A 26,491-nucleotide genomic window follows, 5' to 3' on the forward strand; every position below is an offset into this window, starting at 1 on the left:
AAACCGTTACTGTCACTTTAAATTTTAAACTGAACACACTTTATTACTGAATATGTGAAAAAGTATGAAGGAATTGTTCAAAATTTCACCACAGTGTCTTAAAGCCTTAAAAGTATTGCACACCAAATTTGAAAGCTTTAACTCTTAAAATAACGGAACCGGAGCCGTTTTTATATTTAACCCCTATACAGTCCCTGGTATCTGCTTTGCTGAGACTCAACCAAGCCCAGAGGGGAATACGATACCAAATGACGCCTTCAGTAAGCTTTTTCTATGTATCTGAGCTCCTCACACATGCATCTGCATGCCTTGCTTCCCAAAAAACAACTGCGCATTAGTGGCGCGAAAATGAGGCTCTGCCTATGATTAGAGAAGGCCCCCAGTGAAAAAGGTGTCCAATACAGTGCCTGCCGTTTCTTTAACATAATTCCCAAGAATAAAATAACTCCTCAAAGCTATAAACTATTAAAAATGCTTATAAATCAATCGTTTTAGCCCAGAAAAATGTCTACCAGTCTTTAAAGCCCTTGTGAAGCCCTTTATTCTTATTTAATAAAAATGGCTTACCGGATCCCATAGGGAAAATGACAGCTTCCAGCATTATCAAGTCTTGTTAGAAATGTGTCATACCTCAAGCAGCAAAAGTCTGCTCACTGTTTCCCCCAACTGAAGTTAATTCCTCTCAACAGTCCTGTGTGGAAACAGCCATCGATTTTAGTAACGGTTGCTAAAATCATTTTCCTCTTACAAACAGAAATCTTCATCTCTTTTCTGTTTCAGAGTAAATAGTACATACCAGCACTATTTTAAAATAACAAACTCTTGATTGAAGAATAAAAACTACATTTAAACACCAAAAAACTCTAAGCCATCTCCGTGGAGATGTTGCCTGTGCAACGGCAAAGAGAATGACTGGGGAACGCGGAGCCTAGGAGGGATCATGTGACCAGCTTTGCTGGGCTCTTTGCCATTTCCTGTTGGGGAAGAGAATATCCCACAAGTAAGGATGACGCCGTGGACCGGACACACCTATGTTGGAGAAAAAGAAAATTCATAAAACGGGCATATACTAATGTTACAATAATTGTATCAGAAAGAAAGCTTTACAAATGCCAATTGTAACAAAGCATAGTATCTGCTAGTATAAGATTAAAATACAGCTGTAAATACCATACAGTTTAAAAACACATATACCACAAAATAACTTTCATGGATGATGCCGATAGAAAGAGTCCTTGAAAATCCTTCCAAACACAAGATCAGAGCACAGGAACGCTGGAAGAAATGGAGATTCGAGTGAGAAGCACAAACAGATCCACAGTTAAAGGTGACAAGTCTTACTTACACCGGAGCTTGTGGCTTGGTTCCTAGATGGAAGAAGGGTCATCTGATTGTGCAATTAACAACGCCATTCTGTCTCTGTATTTTCCACCAAATAGAAACCAGAGAAGGAAGCCTTGTAGCGTCTGTATAGTGAATCCTTGGCTTTTCAGCGTGCAGCTGAAGCGGATCGGTTAGGAGACTTGGCGCCTCACAAATTACAAATTTCAACTTGGCTATGGAAGCCCAAGATTGACAAAACAAAAGTAACGCGTTTTAGCCTTGGACGACCTTTTTCAAACTCTGATTTTGAATGTGGATGTTCCGCTTTATATAGCCCTATTTAGACCAAAATGAGGCTACAAGTATATGATTAGTTTACTGAAAAATATATATCACACAGAGCAAGGGAGTGCAAAAGATAGAAGCACTCACAAAAGATAAAAGCGGAACATGTAAAAGCGGAAGGCGTCCTTCTCTGGTTTCTATTTGGTGGAAAATACAGAGACAGAATGGCGTTGTTAATTGCACAATCAGATGACCCTTCTTCCATCTAGGAACCAAGCCACAAGCTCCGGTGTAAGTAAGACTTGTCACCTTTAACTGTGGATCCGTTTGTGCTTCTCACTCGAATCTCCATTTCTTCCAGCGTTCCTGTGCTCTGATCTTGTGTTTGGAAGGATTTTCAAGGACTCTTTCTATCGGCATCATCCATGAAAGTTATTTTGTGGTATATGTGTTTTTAAACTGTATGGTATTTACAGCTGTATTTTAATCTTATACTAGCAGATACTATGCTTTGTTACAATTGGCATTTGTAAAGCTTTCTTTCTGATACAATTATTGTAACATTAGTATATGCCCGTTTTATGAATTTTCTTTTTTTATTGTGAGATATTAAATTGGATACTTTTTATCACAGTTGTATTCACATTTTTGCATATCACAGTTTTATTGACTTGGGCATAAGATCTCTTTATATATGATCTTATAATAGTATTTACTTAATAATACATGCATATTATTTCACTGCTCTTTATGTCTTTATTTTTATCTTTTTCACACACACTATCAAGTGTAAACACCTAATTTTTTCACTCATTGAGTTATACTATATTTCTGGCATTCTTATTGCCTTTTAAGCCAATTGGGTGGCGCATTGCACTTTGTTTCCTGTTATAAGGAGACTATATTCTTGCATTTAGTATGACAAGGGTGCATGCCTTATTCCCAAAAAGGCTGAGAAAGGGAATCAGGAGACTTAAAGGGACACTGAACCCACATTTTTTCTTTCGTGATTCAGATACAGCATGCAATTTTAAGAAACTTTCTAATTTACTCCTATAATCTATTTTTTTTTTCATTCTCTTGCTATCTTTATTTGAAAAATAAGGCATCTAAGCTTTTTTTTGGTTGTCTCCAGTTTTGGTTGAGAGATAAAACTTTGGATATTAAAATTATGAGAGCACTTTTTTATTGGTGGATGAATTTATTCACCAATCAGCAAGAACAACCCAAGTCTTTCACCAAAAATGGGCCGGCATCTAAACTCACATTCTTGCATTTCAAATAAAGATACCAAGAGAAATGAAGAAAAATTGATAATAGGAGTAAATTAGAAAGTTGCTTAAAATTTCATGCTCTATCTGAATCATGAAAGAAAAAAATGTGGGTACAGTGTCCCTTTAACCACTGTCCAGCCTGTCTGTGTCCCTACAACATGGGCAAATCTTCATTAGTGAGTGCTGCTTGTGTAACCCAACATAGTAGCTTAACTTTGTTTGCTTAGCAATGACTAAGCTCTACAAAAACAATTACATAATTAACAATCATATCCTTATCAATTTACTAGTCCTTGTGCTTACCTAAAATTCATATTTTTTTTATTTTTTAAGACATGCTGCCAAATATGAAATAAAATCAGCTGTGATTAATGCATCACTGTGAGCTGTCAATCAGATGGAAGGTTCAAAAGGAAAGAAAAAAAAAGAAAAAGAACTTCTTAGATCACTCACACTTGGTCTGTGAAGAGAACGTGAGGGCTATTTTTGCAAACAGATCATCTTTTTCAAATCGGTCTTCTTTTGCTTGGGTCCAAAAAGATTTCTCCGAGAGCTCTTTAGGAGTAATCTGAAAAAAAGCAATTATATGTTACTTTGATGAAACAAGTACAGACTACCAAATGTTTCAGTAGTTGGCAATGGCTTGTAAAGAATTACACTATGGATGAAAGAGCAACTGCAAATTAAAGAATAGAAGTTTGGGGATGTCAATTCTGAGAAACCAGCATTGCACTAGCCTTAAGGAAGCTATGAGAAGAAAGATCATAAAACAAAGTGTAATTTACTGGACGTTTCAGTATGACCATATATCCATAAAAGAATTTAGCTTTTTTTTTATTCAGGACAACATCAGGAAAAGAATCCCAGCAATAAACTCATTAATTATGTTATGTCACATAATAATAATAATAATAAAAAAGAACAGGGAGGAAATGCAATTTAAATGACAAAAGAAACTAGTCTTTTTTTACAGCGAGGCAATTATCTAACGCTTGCATATTTTAAATGGAATGTGATTATTAAATTGTGTGTTACCATGGAGCTGGCTACAAAATGCTTCCTACAAGGCAAAGGGCAGAAAACATTAAATAAATAATCAAAAAAATGAAAATAAGTGAAATTAAATATGAGAGTCTATTAATCAAAGGCTTCAGGTGGAAAGAAAACAAGTACAAAAGCTTCTTTAATATTTAACAGTCTTTCAGAACAGGCTACAAAGTAAAGAATGTTCTGAATACTGTCCTTCACCTAATATTTTACCTTTACCTCCATTATTTTGTCATTTGAAATAGTGTTTTTGACTGCTGAAACCACTTTCTATACTGAAAATATGAATACCACAGTATTCTCTAATAAAAAGCTGTAATCAAGAGATAGCAGGAGAAATCATCTTCCCAGTAGAGGGTGGGAGACAGATTTATGTTTCTCAAATAGTTGGATACACTCAATGAAACAAAACCCATAATTAACATTTATATACGTAATTATATGCCTTTGTGTATATATACAGATATAATATAAGCAGGTCTGCTCTTTCTACAGGCTCAACCCATTTAAAAAAGCATGTATATCTATAACACACCAGGTTTAATGACTGATATATAGTATTATATACAGTGCCCTCCACTAATATTGGCACCCTTTATAAATATGAGCAAAGAATACTGTGAAAAATTGTCTTTATTGTTTAACATTTTGATCTTTTGCTCTAAAAATACACAAAAATACTATGCTATCATGGATATCAAACAATTGCAAACACAATACTGGTTTATACAAAAACAAAAACAAATCTTTGTTAAATATATGTGTGGTGCAATTACTGACACCACTATGAATTCATATGAGAAAAATATATTTGAAGTATATTCCCATTTGGTATTTTACATTTATTACACCTAGGTGACTACGAACAGGAAATTGTTCAACCATGACTTCCTGTTTCACAGGGGTAACACATAGGCCAAGTTCACTTAGCCATTCAATACAATGGGTAAGACCAAGGAATATAGCTGTGATGTGCGTCAAAAGGTGGTTTAGCTTCCCCAAATGGGAAGTGGCTATAAGAAAATATCAAAAGCATTGAAAATGCCCATTTCCAAAATTAGGACAATAATATAGAAGTTCCAATGATAGAAAAATGTGTAAATGCGCATAAACAGCAACGGGGTAATTACAAAAATCTTAACATACTATGTATGAATATAGGTTGAAATTTCCCTATATACTTTTAAAGAGAAGTCTCTAAGATATTGTATTGGTATCTATACAAAAATGCAAAGGTATAATTGCGGTGTAGGATTTTTAATTGTTTTTATCAGATTTTGCAATGTCCTGCGTTTCTATGACTGGAGTCAGGCTGGCTAACAAAACTATATATTGTTACCTGGGTGTGATGTGCAAACAAGGTGTATCTGTACCAATCGATATACGTATTTCTAAATCTACTTAAAGTGCATAATTGGCATTGTGAGCTATTGTTAAAAAGAAAAAAATGCACAATAACAAAACACTATATTAATACAATTTATTGCTCATATACTCTAATGATATATAAATAACACTCTATGGTGACCGGTCACTTAATAAAATAAATAAGGTGGTAATATTAAAATGTGGGAAAAGAAAACTTTAAAACAATACTTTAAAACAATTCCTGTAAATGTTCAAATAAGAGAAGTACTCAAGTTGACATGGAAAGACTTTAGTTCCTGTTTGATAAAATTTATCGTAAAGTTACGGTGAGACTTTTTTCTTTGTATGTGCCCAGTCTTTTCAATATCGTAATGCTCTTTAGATTTCCTGAATTTAATGAAAAGTTTAATCTCCAGACCGTGTTAGTCTGACCACACTGCCGGGCTGTTACACTCTGGAGTGCTTACCTGTTCCTGGATGGTAACTTACTGCGGTAGCACTAGTGTCTCTGCAGCTTGCGGCTAGTTGGTGACGTCACACGCTACGTCTGGGAAAGGATGAAGTAGATCCGTCCGGTATCTTTATTTCTTGCTTCTTAACTATGCGCAGAGTGCTCGGCTTGTGGAAATAGTCCCACTTGTATCCTTCGCAATCCTTCGTACCTGTTGGTTTTAAAAACTGGGAATGTCTGTTATTCTTTCTTAGGTATCACCATCAACGCGTTTCGCCACTCTTGGTGGCTTTATCACGCAAGAGTCACTAGAGTCACTAGAGAGGGAAGGATAAAAAACAAACAACAGCCAAATGTTGAAAAAATAATCCACAACCAAAATATAAGTTATTCTCATGAGAAAAGAAAAACTTAAAATAGCAGCAGAAGAATCAAACTGAAACAGCTGCCTGAAGAACTTTTCTACCAAAAACCGCTTCAGAAGAAGCAAATACATCAAAACGGTAGAATTTAGTAAATGTATGCAAAGAGGACCAAGTTGCTGCTTTGCAAATCTGATCAACTGAAGCTTCATTCTTAAAAGCCCACGAAGTGGAGACTGATCTAGTACAATGAGCTGTAATTCTCTGAGGCGGGGCTTGACCCGAGTCCAAATAAGCTTGATGAATAAAAAGCTTTAACCAAGAGGCCAAGGAAATAGAAGAGGCCTTCTGACCTTTCCTAGGATCAGAAAATATAACAAATAGACTAGAAGTCTTCCTGAAATCTTTAGTAGCTTCAACATAATATTTCAAAGCTCTTACCACATCCAAAGAATGTAAGGATCTTTCCAAAGGATTCTTAGGTTTAGGACACAAGGAAGGGACAACAATTTCTCTACTAATGTTGTTAGAATTCACAACCTTAGGTAAAAATTCAAATGAAGTCCGCAAAACCGCCTTATCTTGATGAAATATCAGAAAAGGAGATTCACAAGAAATAGCAGATAGCTCAGAAACTCTTCTAGCAGAAGAGATGGCCAAAAGGAACAACACTTTCCAAGAAAGTAGTTTAATGTCCAAAGAATGCATAGGCTCAAACGGAGGAGCCTGTAACGTCTTCAAAACCAAATTAAAGGGACATTATACACTTATTTTTTCTTTGCATAAATGTTTTGTAGATGATCTATTTATATAGCCCATAAAGGTTTGGGTTTTTTTTTAAATGTATAGTTTTGCTTATTTTTAAATAACATTGCTCTGATTTTCAGACTCCTAACCAAGCCCCAAAGTTTTATGAGAATACCGTCAGCTACCTTCTCCAGCTTGCTCCTGTTTGTGTAAAGGGTCTTTTCATATGCAAAAGAAGGGGGAGGGGGGAGTGTCTTATTTGCCACTTGCAGTGGGCTTTCCAGTGACCTTTTCAACAGAGCTAAACCTAGAGCTTCTAAGTAAGTTTTTAAACAGTTTTATACTAGATTTTTATATCAGTATCTGTGCATCTTATTCTTTATAGTAGTGTCTATTACATGCAGTTATATGAAAATTAGTGTATACTGTCCCTTTAAGACTCCAAGGAGGAGAAATTTATATGACGGGCTTAATTTGAACTAAAGCCTGTACAAAACAGTGAATATCAGGAAGTTTAGCAATCTTTCTGTGAAAAAAAACTGAAAGAGCAGAGATTTGTCCCTTCAAGGAACTTGTAGACAAACCCCTATCCAAACCATCCTGGAGAACCTGTAAAATTCTAGGAATTCTAAAAGAATGCCAAGAGAATTTATGAGAACACCATGAAATGTAAATCTTCCAAACTCGATAATAAATCTTCCTAGAGACAGATTTACGAGCTTGTAACATAGTATTAATTACTGAGTCAGAGAAACCTCTATGACTTAATAATAAATGTTCAATTTCCATACCTTCAAATTTAATGATTTGAGATCCTGATGGAAAAACGGACCTTGAGACAGTAGGTCCGGCATTAACGGAAGTGGCCAAGGTTGGCAACTGGACATCCAAACAAGATCCGCATACCAAAACCTGTGGGGCCATGCTGGAGCCACCAGCAACACAAACGATTGTTCCATGATAATCTTGGAGATCACTCTTGGAAGAAGAACTAGAGGTGGGAAGATATAAGCAGGTTGATAACACCAAGGAAGTGTCAGTGCATCCACTGCTTCCGCCTGAGAATCCCTGGACCTGGACAGGTATCTGGGAAGTTTCTTGTTTAGATGAGAAGCCATCAGATCTATTTCTGGAAAACCCCACATCTGAACAATCTGAGAAAACACATCCCGATGGAGAGACCACTCCCCTGGATGTAAAGTCTGGTGGCTGAGATAATCCGCTTCAAAATTGTGTACACCTGGGATATGAACCGCAGAAATTAGACAAGAGTTGGATTCTGCCCAAACAAGTATCCAAGATACTTCTGTCATAGCTAGGGGACTGTGAGTCCCACCCTGATGATTGACATATGCCACCGTTGTGATATTGTCTGTCTGAAAACAAATGAACGGTTCTCTCTTCAACAGAGGCCAAAACTGAAGAGCTCTGAGAATTGCACGGAGTTCTAAAATATTGATTGGTAATCTCGCCTCTTGAGATTTCCAAAGTCCTTGTGCTGTCAGAGATCCCCAGACAGCTCCCCAACCTGAAAGACTCGCATCTGTTTTGATCACAGTCCAGGTTGGCCAAACAAAAGAGGCCCCTTGAACTAAACGCTGGTGATTTAACCATCACGTCAGAGTGTCGAACATTGGGATTTAAGGATAAATTGTGATATCTTTGTATAATCCCTGCACCATTGATTCAGCATGCAAAGCTGGAGAGGTCTCATGGGAAAATGAGCAAAAGGAATCGCTTCCGATGCTGCAGTCATTTTACAAGAAAACAGAATCTATCCATTAATGAGCAATTTGCACTTAAATCACTTAGCACTAACAAGGACATAGTGATTACCCCAGCGGATAAAGGGGGGGCTGTAGTAGTCCTTAACACTGAAGATTACAAAAGAGAAGTATACAGACAACTCAATGACAGTGAGACATATCAAAAATTGACTTACAACCCAACCCACAAATTCAAACTAGAACTCCGTACCCTGTTAGATTCAGCTGTGGAAGATGGATTTTTATCCCAAGAAATAGCCACCCATTGTCTAGTAGAACATCCCACTATCCCCACCTTTCGCACAGTACCCAAAATTCATAAAACCCTTGTCAACACACCAGGCAGACCGATAGTAGCCAGCAGAGGTTCACTGTGTGAGAGAGTGGGGAACTGGCTAGACAATGTGTTACAACCTTTAGTCAAGTCCTTACCTGGGTACATACGTGACAGCACACATTTGATACAACAAATTCAAACAATTACTTGGCTTGACAACTATACTTGGCTATCCATAGACGTCTCAGCCCTTTACTCTAGCATCCCCCATGAGGAAGGCCTTAAGGCTCTAACACATATGCTAAGAAGACACACTAATTATTCAGAGGAATTTATTACTTTTCTTGAGGAACTTACCAGATTTCTCCTCACACACAATTACTTTGTCTTCGAGGGCCACTACTACCTCCAGAAATGTGGCACTGCCATGGGGGCCAAGTTTGCCCCCTCATATGCAAATTTGTATATGGGGTATTTTGAACATCTTTACCTTTTTGGGGGTGGGCTGGCCCTCGAGGACAAAGTAGTCATATATGGCAGGTTTATAGACGACCTAATTATAATTTACAAGAAAAATACAGAACTTACAATTCAGGAAATCATTGACCACTTCAATAACAACACACTCAATTTGTCATTCACGTATCAAACCAACGATCAGACCATCGATTTTCTGGATCTTACACTAGAACACAATAGACAAGGAGACATTATGACCAGCACCTTTAGGAAACCTCTTTCAAGAAACACGATACTAAGAGCAGACTCCTGCCATGCCCCCCCCACACACAAAGAGGCATCCCTAAGGGTCAGTATCTTAGGCTGCGAAGAAACTGCAGTTCTCTTCAGTTATACATTAAACAAGCTGAAGAACTCACCAATCGACTAGTAGCTAGAGGATACAAGAGAAGTCTTCTTTTAAAAGTCAAAACCCAAGTAATGAGAATGGACAGGACATTACTATTAAACAGCAAACCAGTAAAGAGTACAACTAACAGCATAAACAAGGACACAATTAGACCAACTACCTTAGAACACATAAGCTTTGTAACCAGTTATAGCAATCAATTCTACACTATCAAAAGGATTATCAAGAAATATCTACCAGTCCTCAATGGTGACATCACCTTAAGGGACAAATTACACAAATACATTAGATTTGTAGCTAAAAGAGCACCAACAATACGAGATAAGATCACACACAAGTTTCACAACAAAATTTCACCAACCACCAACTGGCTTACTCCAACTAAAGGCAATTATAGATGTGGTCATGTACCCTGCAAGAGTTGCAAATATACTGATAAAAGTTTTACCTTTACCTCCTCACAGACTCAAAAATCTTATCCTATTACTACCAGAATGGATTGCACATCCACATATATCATTTATCTAATTACATGCACATCTTGTCTACAACAATATGTAGGAATCACGACACGTCCCCTAAAAGACCGTATTAGAGAACATCTCTTGTCCATAGAAGAAGAATTCCCTAGAACTCCAGTGGCCAAACACTTCCACACACACGCACAAAAATTAACTCATTTTACATTCAAAGCTATAGAACAAATTACTAGTAATCCGTTAGGGGGAGACAGGAACAAATTGCTATCCAAAAGAGAAGTATACTGGATTTTCATGTTACAAACTAGGGTACCTCAAGGTATGAACAAAAGATATGATGTAAACCTATACATAGAGTAAATAAATATCCCTCCCACACACATAAACTAGTGCCATGATTTAAAAAAAAACCCACATAAAAGAAGACAACAAAAGACAGACATATCCATATATCAATATAAATAAAAAAGATCCACCAAAGGTTATATAACAATTCCAAAGTAATTCTATCCAAGCCAGACCAGCCCTTTTCCCAAATACCTAAAAAAAGAGAGAAATATATTCTTGCTTTTAGTCTAATTTCCAAATGTTCTTATTAAGCTCCTATATTTGCTATTTTCCCCTTTCCCTCTTTAGTTCAGAGTAGCCACCCTACAGCTGGTAGGGTAGAGAACTCACGTCAGCTTCCCCTTAACCTATATGGAGTACCATCTCCTCTCTTTGTTTTTCTTATAATAATCTTAGAGAGGTACACCATATTGATATTTACTTATCCAAGTGCCGAACAAAGTGACATATACTCACTAGTTTTACACTATGTAGGGGTACATTAAATTAGCAAAGAGTACCACTTCCTTCTTGCTTATTTATAAGGAGGCGGAGAAAAATACAAGTCTTAATACACTCCAACATAGGGGATTATAGCATGTATAGTATAGTATGTTATTAATAATTTTAACTAATGGACATCACATACATCCAGCTGGGGACCTAGAAAGGATCATCAAAAGCTCTACTGTGTCTAGATAGAGCACAAGCTCAGACCAAGGGGTTTAAACCCAACTGAAGTTAGCTAAAAATTGTCTTGTTACCTTATTTCAACACACCCTGTCTAGATGTACAAACATATTGATCCTGGCTCATGCCCAGTATCTAGCTAGCACACAAAAAATGTCCCCACTTTTTGCAACCTGTACCAGCACCGCAATGGCTGAATTGTATGTATACATATATATGTGTAAAATATTATGTATAATTAAGTACAAAGCATTTAGAAATTTGTCTGTTATAAATTCTGTTCCATCGGTCTCTTGCAGAACGGGGTCAATGTTATTAACTTGGGAGTGACCAATACTCTATTTATCTTAGACAATATCGTGCATCACAAGAGTTAATGATCTGAAAGATCTTGATTGGCCGCTCACATCCTTATATTGATCCCGACCGGCAGAGACTGATATCTCTGATGAAGCGCATGTGCTCATGCGCGAAACGCGTTAGATGGAGCTCACCTAACTTGTTGTAAGCCTGCATTGCAATAAACTCCATTACTGACCTCAGGACTCAGCTTCCTTTTTCCTCATTTCATTAACGGAAGTGGCCAAGGTTGGCAACTGGACATCCAAACAAGATCCGCATACCAAAACCTGTGGGGCCATGCTGGAGCCACCAGCAACACAAACGATTGTTCCATGATGATCTTGGAGATCACTCTTGGAAGAAGAACTAGAGGTGGGAAGATATAAGCAGGTTGATAACACCAAGGAAGTGTCAGCGCATCCACTGCTTCCGCCTGAGAATCCCTGGACCTGGACAGGTATCTGGGAAGTTTCTTGTTTAGATGAGAAGCCATCAGATCTATTTCTGGAAAACCCCACATCTGAACAATCTGAGAAAACACATCCCGATGGAGAGACCACTCCCCTGGATGTAAAGTCTGGTGGCTGAGATAATCCGCTTCAAAATTGTGTACACCTGGGATATGAACCGCAGAAATTAGACAAGAGTTGGATTCTGCCCAAACAAGTATCCAAGATACTTCTGTCATAGCTAGGGGACTGTGAGTCCCACCCTGATGATTGACATATGCCACCGTTGTGATATTGTCTGTCTGAAAACAAATGAACGGTTCTCTCTTCAACAGAGGCCAAAACTGAAGAGCTCTGAGAATTGCACGGAGTTCTAAAATATTGATTGGTAATCTCGCCTCTTGAGATTTCCAAAGTCCTTGTGCTGTCAGAGATCCCCAGACAGCTCCCCAACCTGAAAGACTCGCATCTGTTGTGATCACAGTCCAGGTTGGCCAAACAAAAGAGGCCCCTTGAACTAAACGCTGGTGATTTAACCATCACGTCAGAGAGTGTCGAACATTGGGATTTAAGGATATTAATTGTGATATCTTTGTATAATCCCTGCACCATTGATTCAGCATGCAAAGCTCGAGAGGTCTCATGGGAAAATGAGCAAAAGGAATCGCTTCCGATGCTGCAGTCATGAGGCCTAAAACTTCCATGCACATAGCCACTGAAGGGAATGACTGAGACTGAAGGTGCCGACATGCGGCAACCAATTTCAAACGTCTCTTGTCTGTTAGAGACAGAGTCATGGACACTGACTCTATCTGGAAACCTAAAAAGGTGACCCTTGTCTGAGGAATCAAGAAACTTTTTGGTAAATTGATCCTCCAACCATGTTTTCGAAGAAACAATACAAGATGACTCATGTGAGATTCTGCAGAACGTAAAGACTGAGCTAGTACCAAGATATCGTCCAAATAAGGAAACACTGCAATACCCTGTTCTCTGATTACAGAGAGTAGGGCACCCAGAACCTTTGTAAAGATTCTTGGAGTTGTTGCTAGGCCAAATGGAAGAGCAACAAATTGGTAATGCTTGTCTAGAAAAGAGAATCTCAGGAACTGATAATGTTGTGGATGAATCGGAATATGAAGGTATGCATCCTGCAAGTCTATTGTGGACATATAATGTCCTTGCTGAACAAAAGGCAGAATAGTCCTTATAGTCACCATCTTGAAAGTTGGTACTCTTACATAACGATTCAAAATTTTCAGATCCAAAACTGGTCTGAATTAATTTTCTTCCTTTGGGACAATGAATAGATTTGAATAAAACCCGAGGCCTTGTTTCTGAAAGGGAACCGGCATGATAACCCCTGAAACCTCCAGATCTGAAACACACTTCAGGAAAGCCTGAGCTTTTACTGGATTCATTGGGATGCGTGACAGAAAAAATCTTCTCACAGGAGGTCTTACTCTGAATCCTATTTGGTACCTCTGAGAGACAATGCTCTGAATCCATTGATTTTGGACAGAATTTGCTCAAACATCCTTGAAAAACTTTAATCTGCCCCCTACCAGCTGAACTGGAATGAGGGGCGCACCTTCATGCGGACTTGGGGGCTGACTTTGGTTTCTTAAAAGGCTTCGATTTATTCCAATTTGAGGAAGGCTTCCAATTGGAAACAGATTCCTTGGGGGAAGGATTAGGTTTTTGTTCCTTATTTTGACGAAAGGAACGAAAACGATTAGAAGCCTTAGATTTATCTTTAGGTTTTTTATCCTGAGGCAAAAAACTCCTTTCCCCCCAGCAACAGTTCAAATAATAGAATTCAACTGAGAACCAAATAAATTATTACCTTGGAAAGAAAGAGATAGCAATCTAGACTTAGATGTCATATCAGCATTCCAAGATTTAAGCCACAAAGCTCTTCTAGCTAAAATAGCTAAAGACATGGATCTAACATCAATTTTGATAATATCAAAAATGGCATCACAAATAAAATGATTATGCTAGATATGTCAGAATCCAATTCTTGTTGCGGTAAATTCTCCAACCAAAAGGTTGAAGCAGCTGCAACATCAGCCAAAGTAATTGCAGGCCTAAGAAGATGACCTGAATATAAACAGGCTTTCTTTAGATAAGATTAAATCTTCCTATATAAAGGATCTTTAAAGGAAGTACTATCTTCCATAGGAATAGTGGTTCGTTTAGCAAGAGTAGAAATAGCCCCATCAACTTTGGGGATTTATTCCCAAAACTCTATTGCAGTTGCTAGTAAAGGATACAATTTTTTAAACCTTGCAGAAGGATTAAAAGGAGTACCTGGCTTATTCCATTCCTTAGAAATCATGCCAGAAATAGCATCAGGAATAGGAAAAACCTCTGGAGTAATCACAGTAGGTTTAAACACAGCATTTAAACATTTACTGGTTTTAATATCAAGAGGACTAGCTTCCTCAATATCCAAAGTAATTAACACTTCTTTTAACAAAGAACGCATATACTCTATTTTAAATAAATAAGTAGATTTGTCAGTGTCAATGTCTGAGGAAGGATCTTCTGAATCAGATAGATCCTCATCAGAGGTGGATAATTCATTATGCTGTCGGTCATTTGAGATTTAATCAACTTTATAAGAAGTTTTAAAAAACCTCTTACGCTTATTAGAAGGTGGAAATGCAGACAAAGCCTTCTGAATAGAATCAGTAACAAATTCTTCAAAATTCATAGATATATCATGTACATTAGAAATTGAGGGAACTGCAACTGGTAATGTACTATTACAGTCCGCAATTTGAAGTAGTCAATTGAAAAAAAGACTAAACCCCAGGTAAGAAAAATATTTCTCAATATTAACTTTCCCAAATATGAAACTGACAATCTGTAAAAGGAAATACATGAACCTGACTCATGGCAAATATAAGTACAATACATATATTTAGAACTTTATATAAATGCATAAAGTGCCAAACCATAGCTGAGGTGTCTTAAGTAATAAAAACATACTTACCCAAAGACACCCATCCACATATAGCAGATAGCCAAACCAGTACTGAAACAGTTATCAGTAGAGGTAATGGTGTATGAGAGTATATCGTTGATCTGAAAAGGGAGGTATGAGATGAATCTCTACGACCGATAACAGAGAACCTATGAAAAGACCCCCGTTAGGAAAATCATTGCATTCAATAGGTAATACTCTCCACGTCCCTCTGACATTCGCTGTACTCTGAGAGGAATCGGGCTTCAAAATGCTGAGAAGCGCATGTCAACGTAGAAATCTTAGCACAAACTTACTTCACCACCTCCATAGGAGGCAAAGTTTGTAAAACTGAATTGTGGGTGTGGTCAGGGGTGTATTTATAGGCATTTTGAGGTTTTGGAAACTTTGCCCCTCCTGGTAGGATTTTATATCCCATACGTCACTAGCTCATGGACTCTTGCCAATTACATGAAAGAAAAGCCTCTACTCTCATCCAAAAACAAACTCAAGCATTTTAAGTTTGCCAGACACTACTGGAATTTTAAATGGTATCAAGTTTTATGGTTAGATGAAATCAAAATAGAGCTTTTTGGCAATAAACACCAGATGTGGGTTTGGCACACACAGAGAGGTAGCCATATGAAAAAACATAATTTATGTAAGAACTTACCTGATAAATTCATTTCTTTCATATTAGCAAGAGTCCATGAGCTAGTGACGTATGGGATATACATTCCTACCAGGAGGGGCAAAGTTTCCCAAACCTTAAATTGCCTACAAATACACCCCTCACCACACCCACAATTCAGTTTAACGAATAGCCAAGAAGTGGGGTGATAAGAAAAGAGCGAAAGAATCAAAAATAAGGAATTGGAATAATTGTGCTTTATACAAAAAAAAAAAATCATAACCACCACAAAAAGGGTGGGCCTCATGGACTCTTGCTAATATGAAAGAAATGAATTTATCAGGTAAGTTCTTACATAAATTATGCTCTCTTCCATGAGCTAGTGACGAATGGGATAGCAATACCCAAGATGTGGAACTCCACGCAAGAGTCACTAGAGAGGGAGGGATAAAAATAAAAACATCCATTTTCCGTTGAAAAAAATTAATCCACAACCCAAAATATAAGTTAATTCTCATAAATGAGAGGAAAAAACTTAAATCAAAAGCAGAAAAATCAAACTGAAACAGCTGCCAGAACTTTTCTACCAAAACCTGCTTCCGAAGAAGCAAATACATCAAAATGGTAGAATTTATGAAATGTATGCAAAGAAGACCAAGTTGCTGCTTTGCAAATCTGATCAACTGAAGCTTCATTCTTAAAAGCCCACAAAGTGGAAAACTGATCTAGTAGAATGAGCTGTAATTCTCTGAGGCGGGGCTTGACCCGACTCCAAATAGGCTTGATGAATCATAAGTTTTAACCATGAGGCCAAGGAAACGACAGAAGCCTTCTGACCTTTCCTGGAACCAGAAAAGATAACAAATAGACTAGAAGTCTTCCTGAAATCTTTAGTAGCTTCAACATAATATTTCAGAGCTCTCACCACATCCAAAGAATGTAAAGATCTCTCCAAAGAATGCTTAGGATTAGGACACAAAGAAGGAACAACAATTTCTCTATCAATGTTGTAAGAATTCACAACCTTAGGTAAGAATTTAAATGAAGTCTGCAAAACTGCCTTATCCTGATGAAAAATCAGAAAAGGAGATTCACAAGAGAGAGCGGATAATTCAGAAACTCTTCTAGCAGAAGAGATGGCCAAAAGAAACAACACTTTCCAAGAAAGTAGTTTAATGTCCAAAGAATGCATAGGCTCAAATGGAGGCGCCTGTAAAGCCTTCAAAACCAAATTAAGACTCCAAGGAGGAGAGATTGATATAATGACAGGCTTGATACGAACCAAAGCCTGCACAAAACAATGAATATCAGGAAGTTTAGCAATCTTTCTGTGAAATAAAACAGAAAGAGCAGAGATTTGTCCTTTCAAGGAACTTGAAGACAAACCGTTATCCAAACCATCCTGAAGAAACTGTAAAATTCTAGAAATTCTAAAAGAATGCCAAGAGAATTTATGAGAACATCATGAAATGTAAGTCTTCCAAACTCAATAATAAATCTTTCTAGAAACAGATTTATGAGCCTGCAAAAACATAATTTATGCTTACCTGATAAATTTATTTCTCTTGTAGTGTATTCAGTCCACGGGTCATCCATTACTTATGGGATATTCTCCTTCCCAACAGGAAGTTGCAAGAGGATCACCCAAGCAGAGCTGCTATATAGCTCCTCCCCTCACATGTCATATCCAGTCATTCGACCGAAACAAGACAAGAAAGGAGAAACCATAGGGTACAGTGGTGACTGGAGTTTTAATTAAAATTTAGATCTGCCTTAAAAAGACAGGGCGGGCCGTGGACTGAATACACTACAAGAGAAATAAATTTATCAGGTAAGCATAAATTATGTTTTCTCTTGTTAAGTGTATTCAGTCCACGGGTCATCCATTACTTATGGGATACCAATACCAAAGCTTAAGTACACGGATGATGGGGGGGACAAGGCAGGAACTTTAAACGGAAGGAACCACTGCCTGTAGAACCTTTCTCCCAAAAACAGCCTCCGAAGAAGCAAAAGTGTCAAATTTGTAAAATTTTGAAAAGGTATGAAGCGAAGACCAAGTCGCAGCCTTGCAAATCTGTTCAACAGAGGCCTCATTTTTAAAGGCCCAGGTGGAAGCCACAGCTCTAGTGGAATGAGCTGTAATTCTTTCAGGGGGCTGCTGTCCAGCAGTCTCATAGGCTAAACGTATTATGCTACGAAGCCAAAAGGAGAGAGAAGTTGCCGAAGCTTTTTGACCTCTCCTCTGTCCAGAGTAAACGACAAACAGGGAAGAAGTTTGATGAAAATCTTTAGTTGCCTGTAAATAGAACTTCAGGGCACGGACTACGTCCAGATTATGCAAAAGTCGTTCCTTCTTTGAAGAAGGCTTAGGACACAATGATGGAACAACAATCTCTTGATTGATATTCCTGTTAGAAACTACCTTAGGTAAGAACCCAGGTTTAGTACGCAGAACTACCTTGTCTGAATGGAAAATCAGATAAGGAGAATCACAATGTAAGGCAGATAACTCAGAGACTCTTCGAGCCGAGGAAATAGCCATCAAAAACAGAACTTTCCAAGATAACAGCTTAATATCAACGGAATGAAGGGGTTCAAACGGAACACCTTGAAGAACTTTAAGAACTAAGTTTAAGCTCCACGGCGGAGCAACAGTCTTAAACACAGGCTTAATCCTAGCCAAAGCCTGACAAAAAGCCTGAACGTCTGGAACTTCTGCCAGACGTTTGTGTAGAAGAATAGACAGAGCAGAAATCTGTCCCTTTAACGAACTAGCAGATAAGCCCTTTTCTAAACCCTCTTGTAGAAAAGACAATATCCTAGGAATCCTAACCTTACTCCATGAGTAACTCTTGAATTCGCACCAATATAAATATTTTCGCCATATCTTATGGTAAATCTTTCTGGTAACAGGTTTCCGAGCCTGTATTAAGGTATCAATAACCGACTCCGAGAAGCCACGCTTTGATAGAATTAAGCGTTCAATCTCCATGCAGTCAGCCTCAGAGAAATTAGATTTGGATGGTTGAAAGGACCCTGAATTAGAAGGTCCTGCCTCAGAGGCAGAGACCATGGTGGACAGGATGACATGTCCACTAGGTCTGCATACCATGTCCTGCGTGGCCACGCAGGCGCTATCAGAATCACCGATGCTCTCTCCTGTTTGATCTTGGCAATCAGCCGAGGAAGCAGCGGAAATGGTGGAAACACATAAGCCATGTTGAAAACCCAAGGGGCTGCTAGAGCATCTATCAGCGCCGCTCCCGGGTCCCTGGACCTGGATCCGTAACAAGGAAGTTTGGCGTTCTGGCGAGACGCCATGAGATCCAGATCTGGTTTGCCCCAACGATGAATCAGTTGAGCGAAGACCTCCGGATGAAGTTCCCACTCCCCCGGATGAAAAGTCTGGCGACTTAGAAAATCCGCCTCCCAGTTCTTCACGCCTGGGATATAGATCGCTGACAGGTGGCAAGAGTGAGACTCTGCCCAGCGAATTATCTTTGAGACTTCCAACATCGCTAGGGAACTCCTGGTTCCCCCTTGATGGTTGATGTAAGCCACAGTCGTGATGTTGTCCGACTGAAATCTGATGAACCCCAGTGTCGCTAACTGAGGCCAAGCTAGAAGAGCATTGAATATTGCTCTTAATTCCAGAATATTTATTGGGAGGAGTTTCTCCTCCTGAGTCCACAATCCCTGAGCCTTCAGGGAGTTCCAGACTGCGCCCCAACCTAGAAGGCTGGCATCTGTTGTTACAATCGTCCAATCTGGCCTGCGAAAGGTCATACCCCTGGACAGATGGACTCGAGAAAGCCACCAGAGAAGAGAATCTCTGGTTTCTTGATCCAGATTTAGTAGAGGGGACAAATCTGAGTAATCCCCATTCCACTGACTTAGCATGCATAATTGCAGCGGTCTGAGATGCAGGCGCGCAAATGGTACTATGTCCATTGCCGCTACCATTAAGCCGATTACTTCCATGCACTGAGCTATTGACGGGTGTGGAATGGAATGAAGGGCACGGCAAGCATTTAGAAGTTTTGATAACCTGGACTCCGTCAGGTAAATTTTCATCTCTATAGAATCTATAAGAGTCCCTAGGAAGGGAACCCTTGTGAGTGGTAATAGAGAACTCTTTTCCACGTTCACCTTCCACCCATGCGACCTCAGAAATGCCAGAACTATCTCTGTATGAGACTTGGCAATTTGAAAACTTGACGCTTGTATCAGAATGTCATCTAGGTATGGAGCCACCGATATGCTTCGCGGTCTTAGCACCGCCAGAAGTGAGCCCAGAACCTTTGTAAAAATTCTCGGGGCCGTAGCTAACCCGAAGGGAAGAGCTACAAATTGGTAATGCCTGTCTAGAAAGGCAAATCTTAGGTACCGATAATGATCTTTGTGAATCGGTATGTGAAGGTAGGAATCCTTTAAGTCCACTGTGGTCATATACTGACCCTCTTGGATCATGGGTAGGATGGTTTGAATAGTTTCCATTTTGAATGATGGAACCCTTAGGAATTTGTTTAAGATTTTTAGGTCCAAGATTGGTCTGAAGGTTCCCTCTTTCTTGGGAACCACAAACAGATTTGAGTAAAATCCTTGCCCTTGTTCCGTCTGCAGAACTGGGTGGATCACCCCCATTAGTAAGAGGTCTTGTACACAGCGTAGAAACGCCTCTTTCTTTATTTGGTTTGCTGATAACCTTGAAAGATGAAATCTCCCTTGTGGAGGAGAAGCTTTGAAGTCCAGAAGATATCCCTGAGATATGATCTCCAACGCCCAGGGATCCTGGACATCTCTTGCCCAAGCCTGGGCGAAGAGAGAAAGTCTGCCCCCCACTAGATCCGTTTCCGGATAGGGGGCCCTCTCTTCATGCTGTCTTAGGGGCAGAAGCAGGTTTTCTGGCCTGCTTGCCCTTGTTCCAGGACTGGTTAGCTTTCCAGCCCTGTCTGTAACGAGCAACAGTTCCTTCCTGTTTTGGGGCGGAGGAAGTTGATGCTGCTCCTGCCTTGAAGTTACGAAAGGCACGAAAATTAGACTGTTTGGCCTTTGATTTGTCCCTGTCCTGAGGAAGAGTATGACCCTTACCTCCAGTAATGTCAGCAATAATTTCTTTCAAGCCGGGCCCGAATAAGGTCTGCCCTTTGAAAGGAATATTAAGCAATTTAGATTTAGAAGTCACGTCAGCTGACCAGGATTTAAGCCATAGCGCTCTGCGCGCCTGGATGGCGAATCCGGAGTTCTTAGCCGTTAGTTTGGTTAAATGTACGACGGCATCAGAAAACATAATTTATGTAAGAACTTACCTGATAAATTCATTTCTTTCATATTAACAAGAGTCCATGAGCTAGTGACGTATGGGATATACATTCCTACCAGGAGGGGCAAAGTTTCCCAAACCTTAAAATGCCTATAAATACACCCCTCACCACACCCACAAATCAGTTTAACGAATAGCCAAGAAGTGGGGTGATAAGAAAAAAAGTGCGAAGCATATAAAATAAGGAATTGGAATAATTGTGCTTTATACAAAAAAATCATAACCACCACAAAAAAGGGTGGGCCTCATGGACTCTTGTTAATATGAAAGAAATGAATTTATCAGGTAAGTTCTTACATAAATTATGTTTTCTTTCATGTAATTAACAAGAGTCCATGAGCTAGTGACGTATGGGATAATGACTACCCAAGATGTGGATCTTTCCACACAAGAGTCACTAGAGAGGGAGGGATAAAATAAAGACAGCCAATTCCTGCTGAAAATAATCCACACCCAAAATAAAGTTTAACAAAAAACATAAGCAGAAGATTCAAACTGAAACCGCTGCCTGAAGAACTTTTCTACCAAAAACTGCTTCAGAAGAAGAAAATACATCAAAATGGTAGAATTTAGTAAAAGTATGCAAAGAGGACCAAGTTGCTGCTTTGCAGATCTGGTCAACCGAAGCTTCATTCCTAAACGCCCAGGAAGTAGATACTGACCTAGTAGAATGAGCTGTAATTCTCTGAGGCGGAATTTTACCCGACTCAACATAGGCAAGATGAATTAAAGATTTCAACCAAGATGCCAAAGAAATGGCAGAAGCTTTCTGGCCTTTCCTAGAACCGGAAAAGATAACAAATAGACTAGAAGTCTTACGGAAAGATTTCGTAGCTTCAACATAATATTTCAAAGCTCTAACAACATCCAAAGAATGCAATGATCTCTCCTTAGAATTCTTAGGATTAGGACATAATGAAGGAACCACAATTTCTCTACTAATGTTGTTGGAATTCACAACTTTAGGTAAAAATTCAAAAGAAGTTCGCAACACCGCCTTATCCTGATGAAAAATCAGAAAAGGAGACTCACAAGAAAGAGCAGATAATTCAGAAACTCTTCTAGCAGAAGAGATGGCCAAAAGGAACAAAACTTTCCAAGAAAGTAGTTTAATGTCCAATGAATGCATAGGTTCAAACGGAGGAGCTTGAAGAGCTCCCAGAACCAAATTCAAACTCCAAGGAGGAGAAATTGACTTAATGACAGGTTTTATACGAACCAAAGCTTGTACAAAACAATGAATATCAGGAAGAATAGCAATCTTTCTGTGAAAAAGAACAGAAAGAGCGGAGATTTGTCCTTTCAAAGAACTTGCGGACAAACCCTTATCTAAACCATCCTGAAGAAACTGTAAAATTCTCGGTATTCTAAAAGAATGCCAAGAAAAATGACGAGAAAGACACCAAGAAATATAAGTCTTCCAGACTCTATAATATATCTCTCGAGATACAGATTTACGAGCCTGTAACATAGTATTAATCACGGAGTCAGAGAAACCTCTATGACCAAGAATCAAGCGTTCAATCTCCATACCTTTAAATTTAAGGATTTCAGATCCGGATGGAAAAAAGGACCTTGTAACAGAAGGTCTGGTCTTAACGGAAGAGTCCATGGTTGGCAAGATGCCATCCGGACAAGATCCGCATACCAAAACCTGTGAGGCCATGCTGGAGCTATTAGCAGAACAAACGAGCATTCCCTCAGAATCTTGGAGATTACTCTTGGAAGAAGAACTAGAGGCGGAAAGATATAGGCAAGATGATACTTCCAAGGAAGTGATAATGCATCCACTGCCTCCGCCTGAGGATCCCGGGATCTGGACAGATACCTGGGAAGTTTCTTGTTTAGATGAGAGGCCATCAGATCTATCTCTGGGAGCCCCCACATTTGAACAATCTGAAGAAATACCTCTGGGTGAAGAGACCATTCGCCCGGATGCAACGTTTGGCGACTGAGATAATCCGCTTCCCAATTGTCTACACCTGGGATATGAACCGCAGAGATTAGACAGGAGCTGGATTCCGCCCAAACCAAAATTCGAGATACTTCTTTCATAGCCAGAGGACTGTGAGTCCCTCCTTGATGATTGATGTATGCCACAGTTGTGACATTGTCTGTCTGAAAACAAATGAACGATTCTCTCTTCAGAAGAGGCCAAAACTGAAGAGCTCTGAAAACTGCACGGAGTTCCAAGATATTGATCGGTAATCTCACCTCCTGAGATTCCCAAACTCCTTGTGCCGTCAGAGATCCCCACACAGCTCCCCAACCTGTGAGACTTGCATCTGTTGAAATTACAGTCCAGGTTGGAAGAACAAAAGAAGCCCCCTGAATTAAACGAAGGTGATCTGTCCACCACGTTAGAGAGTGCCGAACAATCGGTTTTAAAGATATTAATTGATATATCTTCGTGTAATCCCTGCACCATTGGTTCAGCATACAGAGCTGAAGAGGTCGCATGTGAAAACGAGCAAAGGGGATCGCGTCCGATGCAGCAGTCATAAGACCTAGAATTTCCATGCATAAGGCTACCGAAGGGAATGATTGAGACTGAAGGTTTCGACAGGCTGTAATCAATTTTAGACGTCTCTTGTCTGTTAAAGACAAAGTCATGGACACTGAATCTATCTGGAAACCCAGAAAGGTTACCCTTGTTTGAGGAATCAAAGAACTTTTTGGTAAATTGATCCTCCAACCATGATCTTGAAGAAACAACACAAGTCGATTCGTATGAGACTCTGCTAAATGTAAAGAAGGAGCAAGTACCAAGATATCGTCCAAATAAGGAAATACCACAATACCCTGTTCTCTGATTACAGACAGAAGGGCACCGAGAATCTTTGTGAAAATTCTTGGAGCTGTAGCAAGGCCAAACGGTAGAGCCACAAATTGGTAATGCTTGTCTAGAAAAGAGAATCTCAGGAACTGATAATGATCTGGATGAATCGGAATATGCAGATATGCATCCTGTAAATCTATTGTGGACATATAATTCCCTTGCTGAACAAAAGGCAATATAGTCCTTACAGTTACCATCTTGAACGTTGGTATCCTTACATAATGATTCAATAATTTTAGATCCAGAACTGGTCTGAAGGAGTTCTCCTTCTTTGGTACAATGAAGAGATTTGAATAAAACCCCATCCCCTGTTCCGGAACTGGAACTGGCATAATTACTCCAGCCAACTCTAGATCTGAAACACAATTCAGAAATGCTTGAGCTTTCACTGGATTTACTGGGACATGGGAAAGAAAAAATCTCTTTGCAGGAGGTCTCATCTTGAAACCAATTCTGTACCCTTCTGAAACAATGTTCTGAATCCAAAGATTGTGAACAGAATTGATCCAAATTTCTTTGAAAAAACGTAACCTGCCCCCTACCAGCTGAACTGGAATGAGGGCCGTACCTTCATGTGAACTTAGAAGCAGGCTTTGCCTTTCTAGCAGGCTTGGATTTATTCCAGACTGGAGATGGTTTCCAAACTGAAACTGCTCCTGAGGACGAAGGATCAGGCTTTTGTTCTTTGTTGAAACGAAAGGAACGAAAACGATTGTTAGCCCTGTTTTTACCTTTAGACTTTTTATCCTGTGGTAAAAAAGTTCCTTTCCCACCAGTAACAGTTGAAATAATAGAATCCAACTGAGAACCAAATAATTTGTTTCCCTGGAAAGAAATGGAAATTAGAGTTGATTTAGAAGCCATATCAGCATTCCAGGTCTTAAGCCATAAAGCTCTTCTGGCTAAGATAGCCAGAGACATAAATCTAACATCAACTCTAATAATATCAAAAATGGCATCACAGATGAAATTATTAGCATGCTGGAGAAGAATAATAATATCATGAGAATCACGATTTGTTACTTGTTGCGCTAGAGTTTCCAACCAAAAAGTTGAAGCTGCAGCAACATCAGCCAATGATATAGCAGGTCTAAGAAGATTACCTGAACATAGATAAGCTTTTCTTAGAAAAGATTCAATTTTTCTATCTAAAGGATCCTTAAACGAGGTACCATCTGACGTAGGAATGGTAGTACGTTTAGCAAGGGTAGAAATAGCCCCATCAACTTTAGGGATTTTGTCCCAAAATTCTAACCTGTCAGACGGAACAGGATATAATTGCTTAAAACGTTTAGAAGGAGTAAATGAATTACCCAATTTATCCCATTCCTTAGCAATTACTGCAGAAATAGCATTAGGAACAGGAAAGACTTCTGGAATAACCGCAGGAGCTTTAAAAACCTTATCCAAACGTATAGAATTAGTATCAAGAGGACTAGAATCCTCTATTTCTAAAGCAATTAGTACTTCTTTAAGTAAAGAGCGAATAAATTCCATCTTAAATAAATATGAAGATTTATCAGCATCAATCTCTGAGATAGAATCCTCTGAACCAGAAGAGTCCAAAGAATCAGAATGATGGTGTTCATTTAAAAATTCATCTGTAGAGAGAGAAGATTTAAAAGACTTTTTACGTTTACTAGAAGGAGAAATAACAGACAAAGCCTTCTTTATGGATTCAGAAACAAAATCTCTTATGTTATCAGGAACATTCTGCACCTTAGATGTTGAGGGAACTGCAACAGGCAATGGTACATCACTAAAGGAAATATTATCTGCTTTAACAAGTTTGTCATGACAATTATTACAAACAACAGCTGGAGGAATAGCTACCAAAAGTTTACAGCAGATACACTTAGCTTTGGTAGATCCAGCAGGCAGTGGTTTTCCTGTAGTATCTTCTGGCTCAGATGCAACGTGAGACATCTTGCAATATGTAAGAGAAAAAACAACATATAAAGCAAAATAGATCAAATTCCTTATAAGACAGTTTCAGGAATGGGAAAAAAATGCCAAAAATCAAGCTTCTAGCAACCAGAAGCAAATGAAAAATGAGACTGAAATAATGTGGAGACAAAAGCGACGCCCATATTTTTTGGCGCCAAATAAGACGCCCACATTATTTGGCGCCTAAATGCTTTTGGCGCCAAAAATGACGCCACATCCGGAACGCCGACATTTTTGGCGCAAAATAACGTCAAAAAATGACGCAACTTCCGGCGACACGTATGACGCCGGAAACGGAAAAGAATTTTTGCGCCAAAAAAGTCCGCGCCAAGAATGACGCAATAAAATGAAGCATTTTCAGCCCCCGCGAGCCTAACAGCCCACAGGGAAAAAAGTCAAATTTTTGAGGTAAGAAAAATATGATAATTTAAAGCATAATCCCAAATATGAAACTGACTGTCTGGAAATAAGGAAAGTTGAAAATTCTGAGTCAAGGCAAATAAATGTTTGAATACATATATTTAGAACTTTATAAATAAAGTGCCCAACCATAGCTTAGAGTGTCACAGAAAATAAGACTTACTTACCCCAGGACACTCATCTACATGTTTGTAGAAAGCCAAACCAGTACTGAAACGAGAATCAGTAGAGGAAATGGTAAATATAAGAGTATATCGTCGATCTGAAAAGGGAGGTAAGAGATGAATCTCTACGACCGATAA

General features: G+C 38.9%; 1 protein-coding gene across 1 annotated transcript in view; it reads right to left on the bottom strand.

Moving 5' to 3' along the window:
• The window catches only part of DIAPH1 (diaphanous related formin 1), a gene marked incomplete in the record, with an annotated part of 803,068 nt that overhangs the window by 441,277 nt on the left and 335,300 nt on the right, over positions 1-26,491 (bottom strand). Inside the window, 1 exon segment of the mRNA XM_053718607.1 lies at positions 3,336-3,450. Within this exon segment, the coding sequence (XP_053574582.1) occupies positions 3,336-3,450 (115 nt within the window).

Source organism: Bombina bombina, chromosome 6, assembly GCF_027579735.1.
Source record: "Bombina bombina isolate aBomBom1 chromosome 6, aBomBom1.pri, whole genome shotgun sequence".
Classification (NCBI taxonomy): domain Eukaryota; kingdom Metazoa; phylum Chordata; class Amphibia; order Anura; family Bombinatoridae; genus Bombina; species Bombina bombina.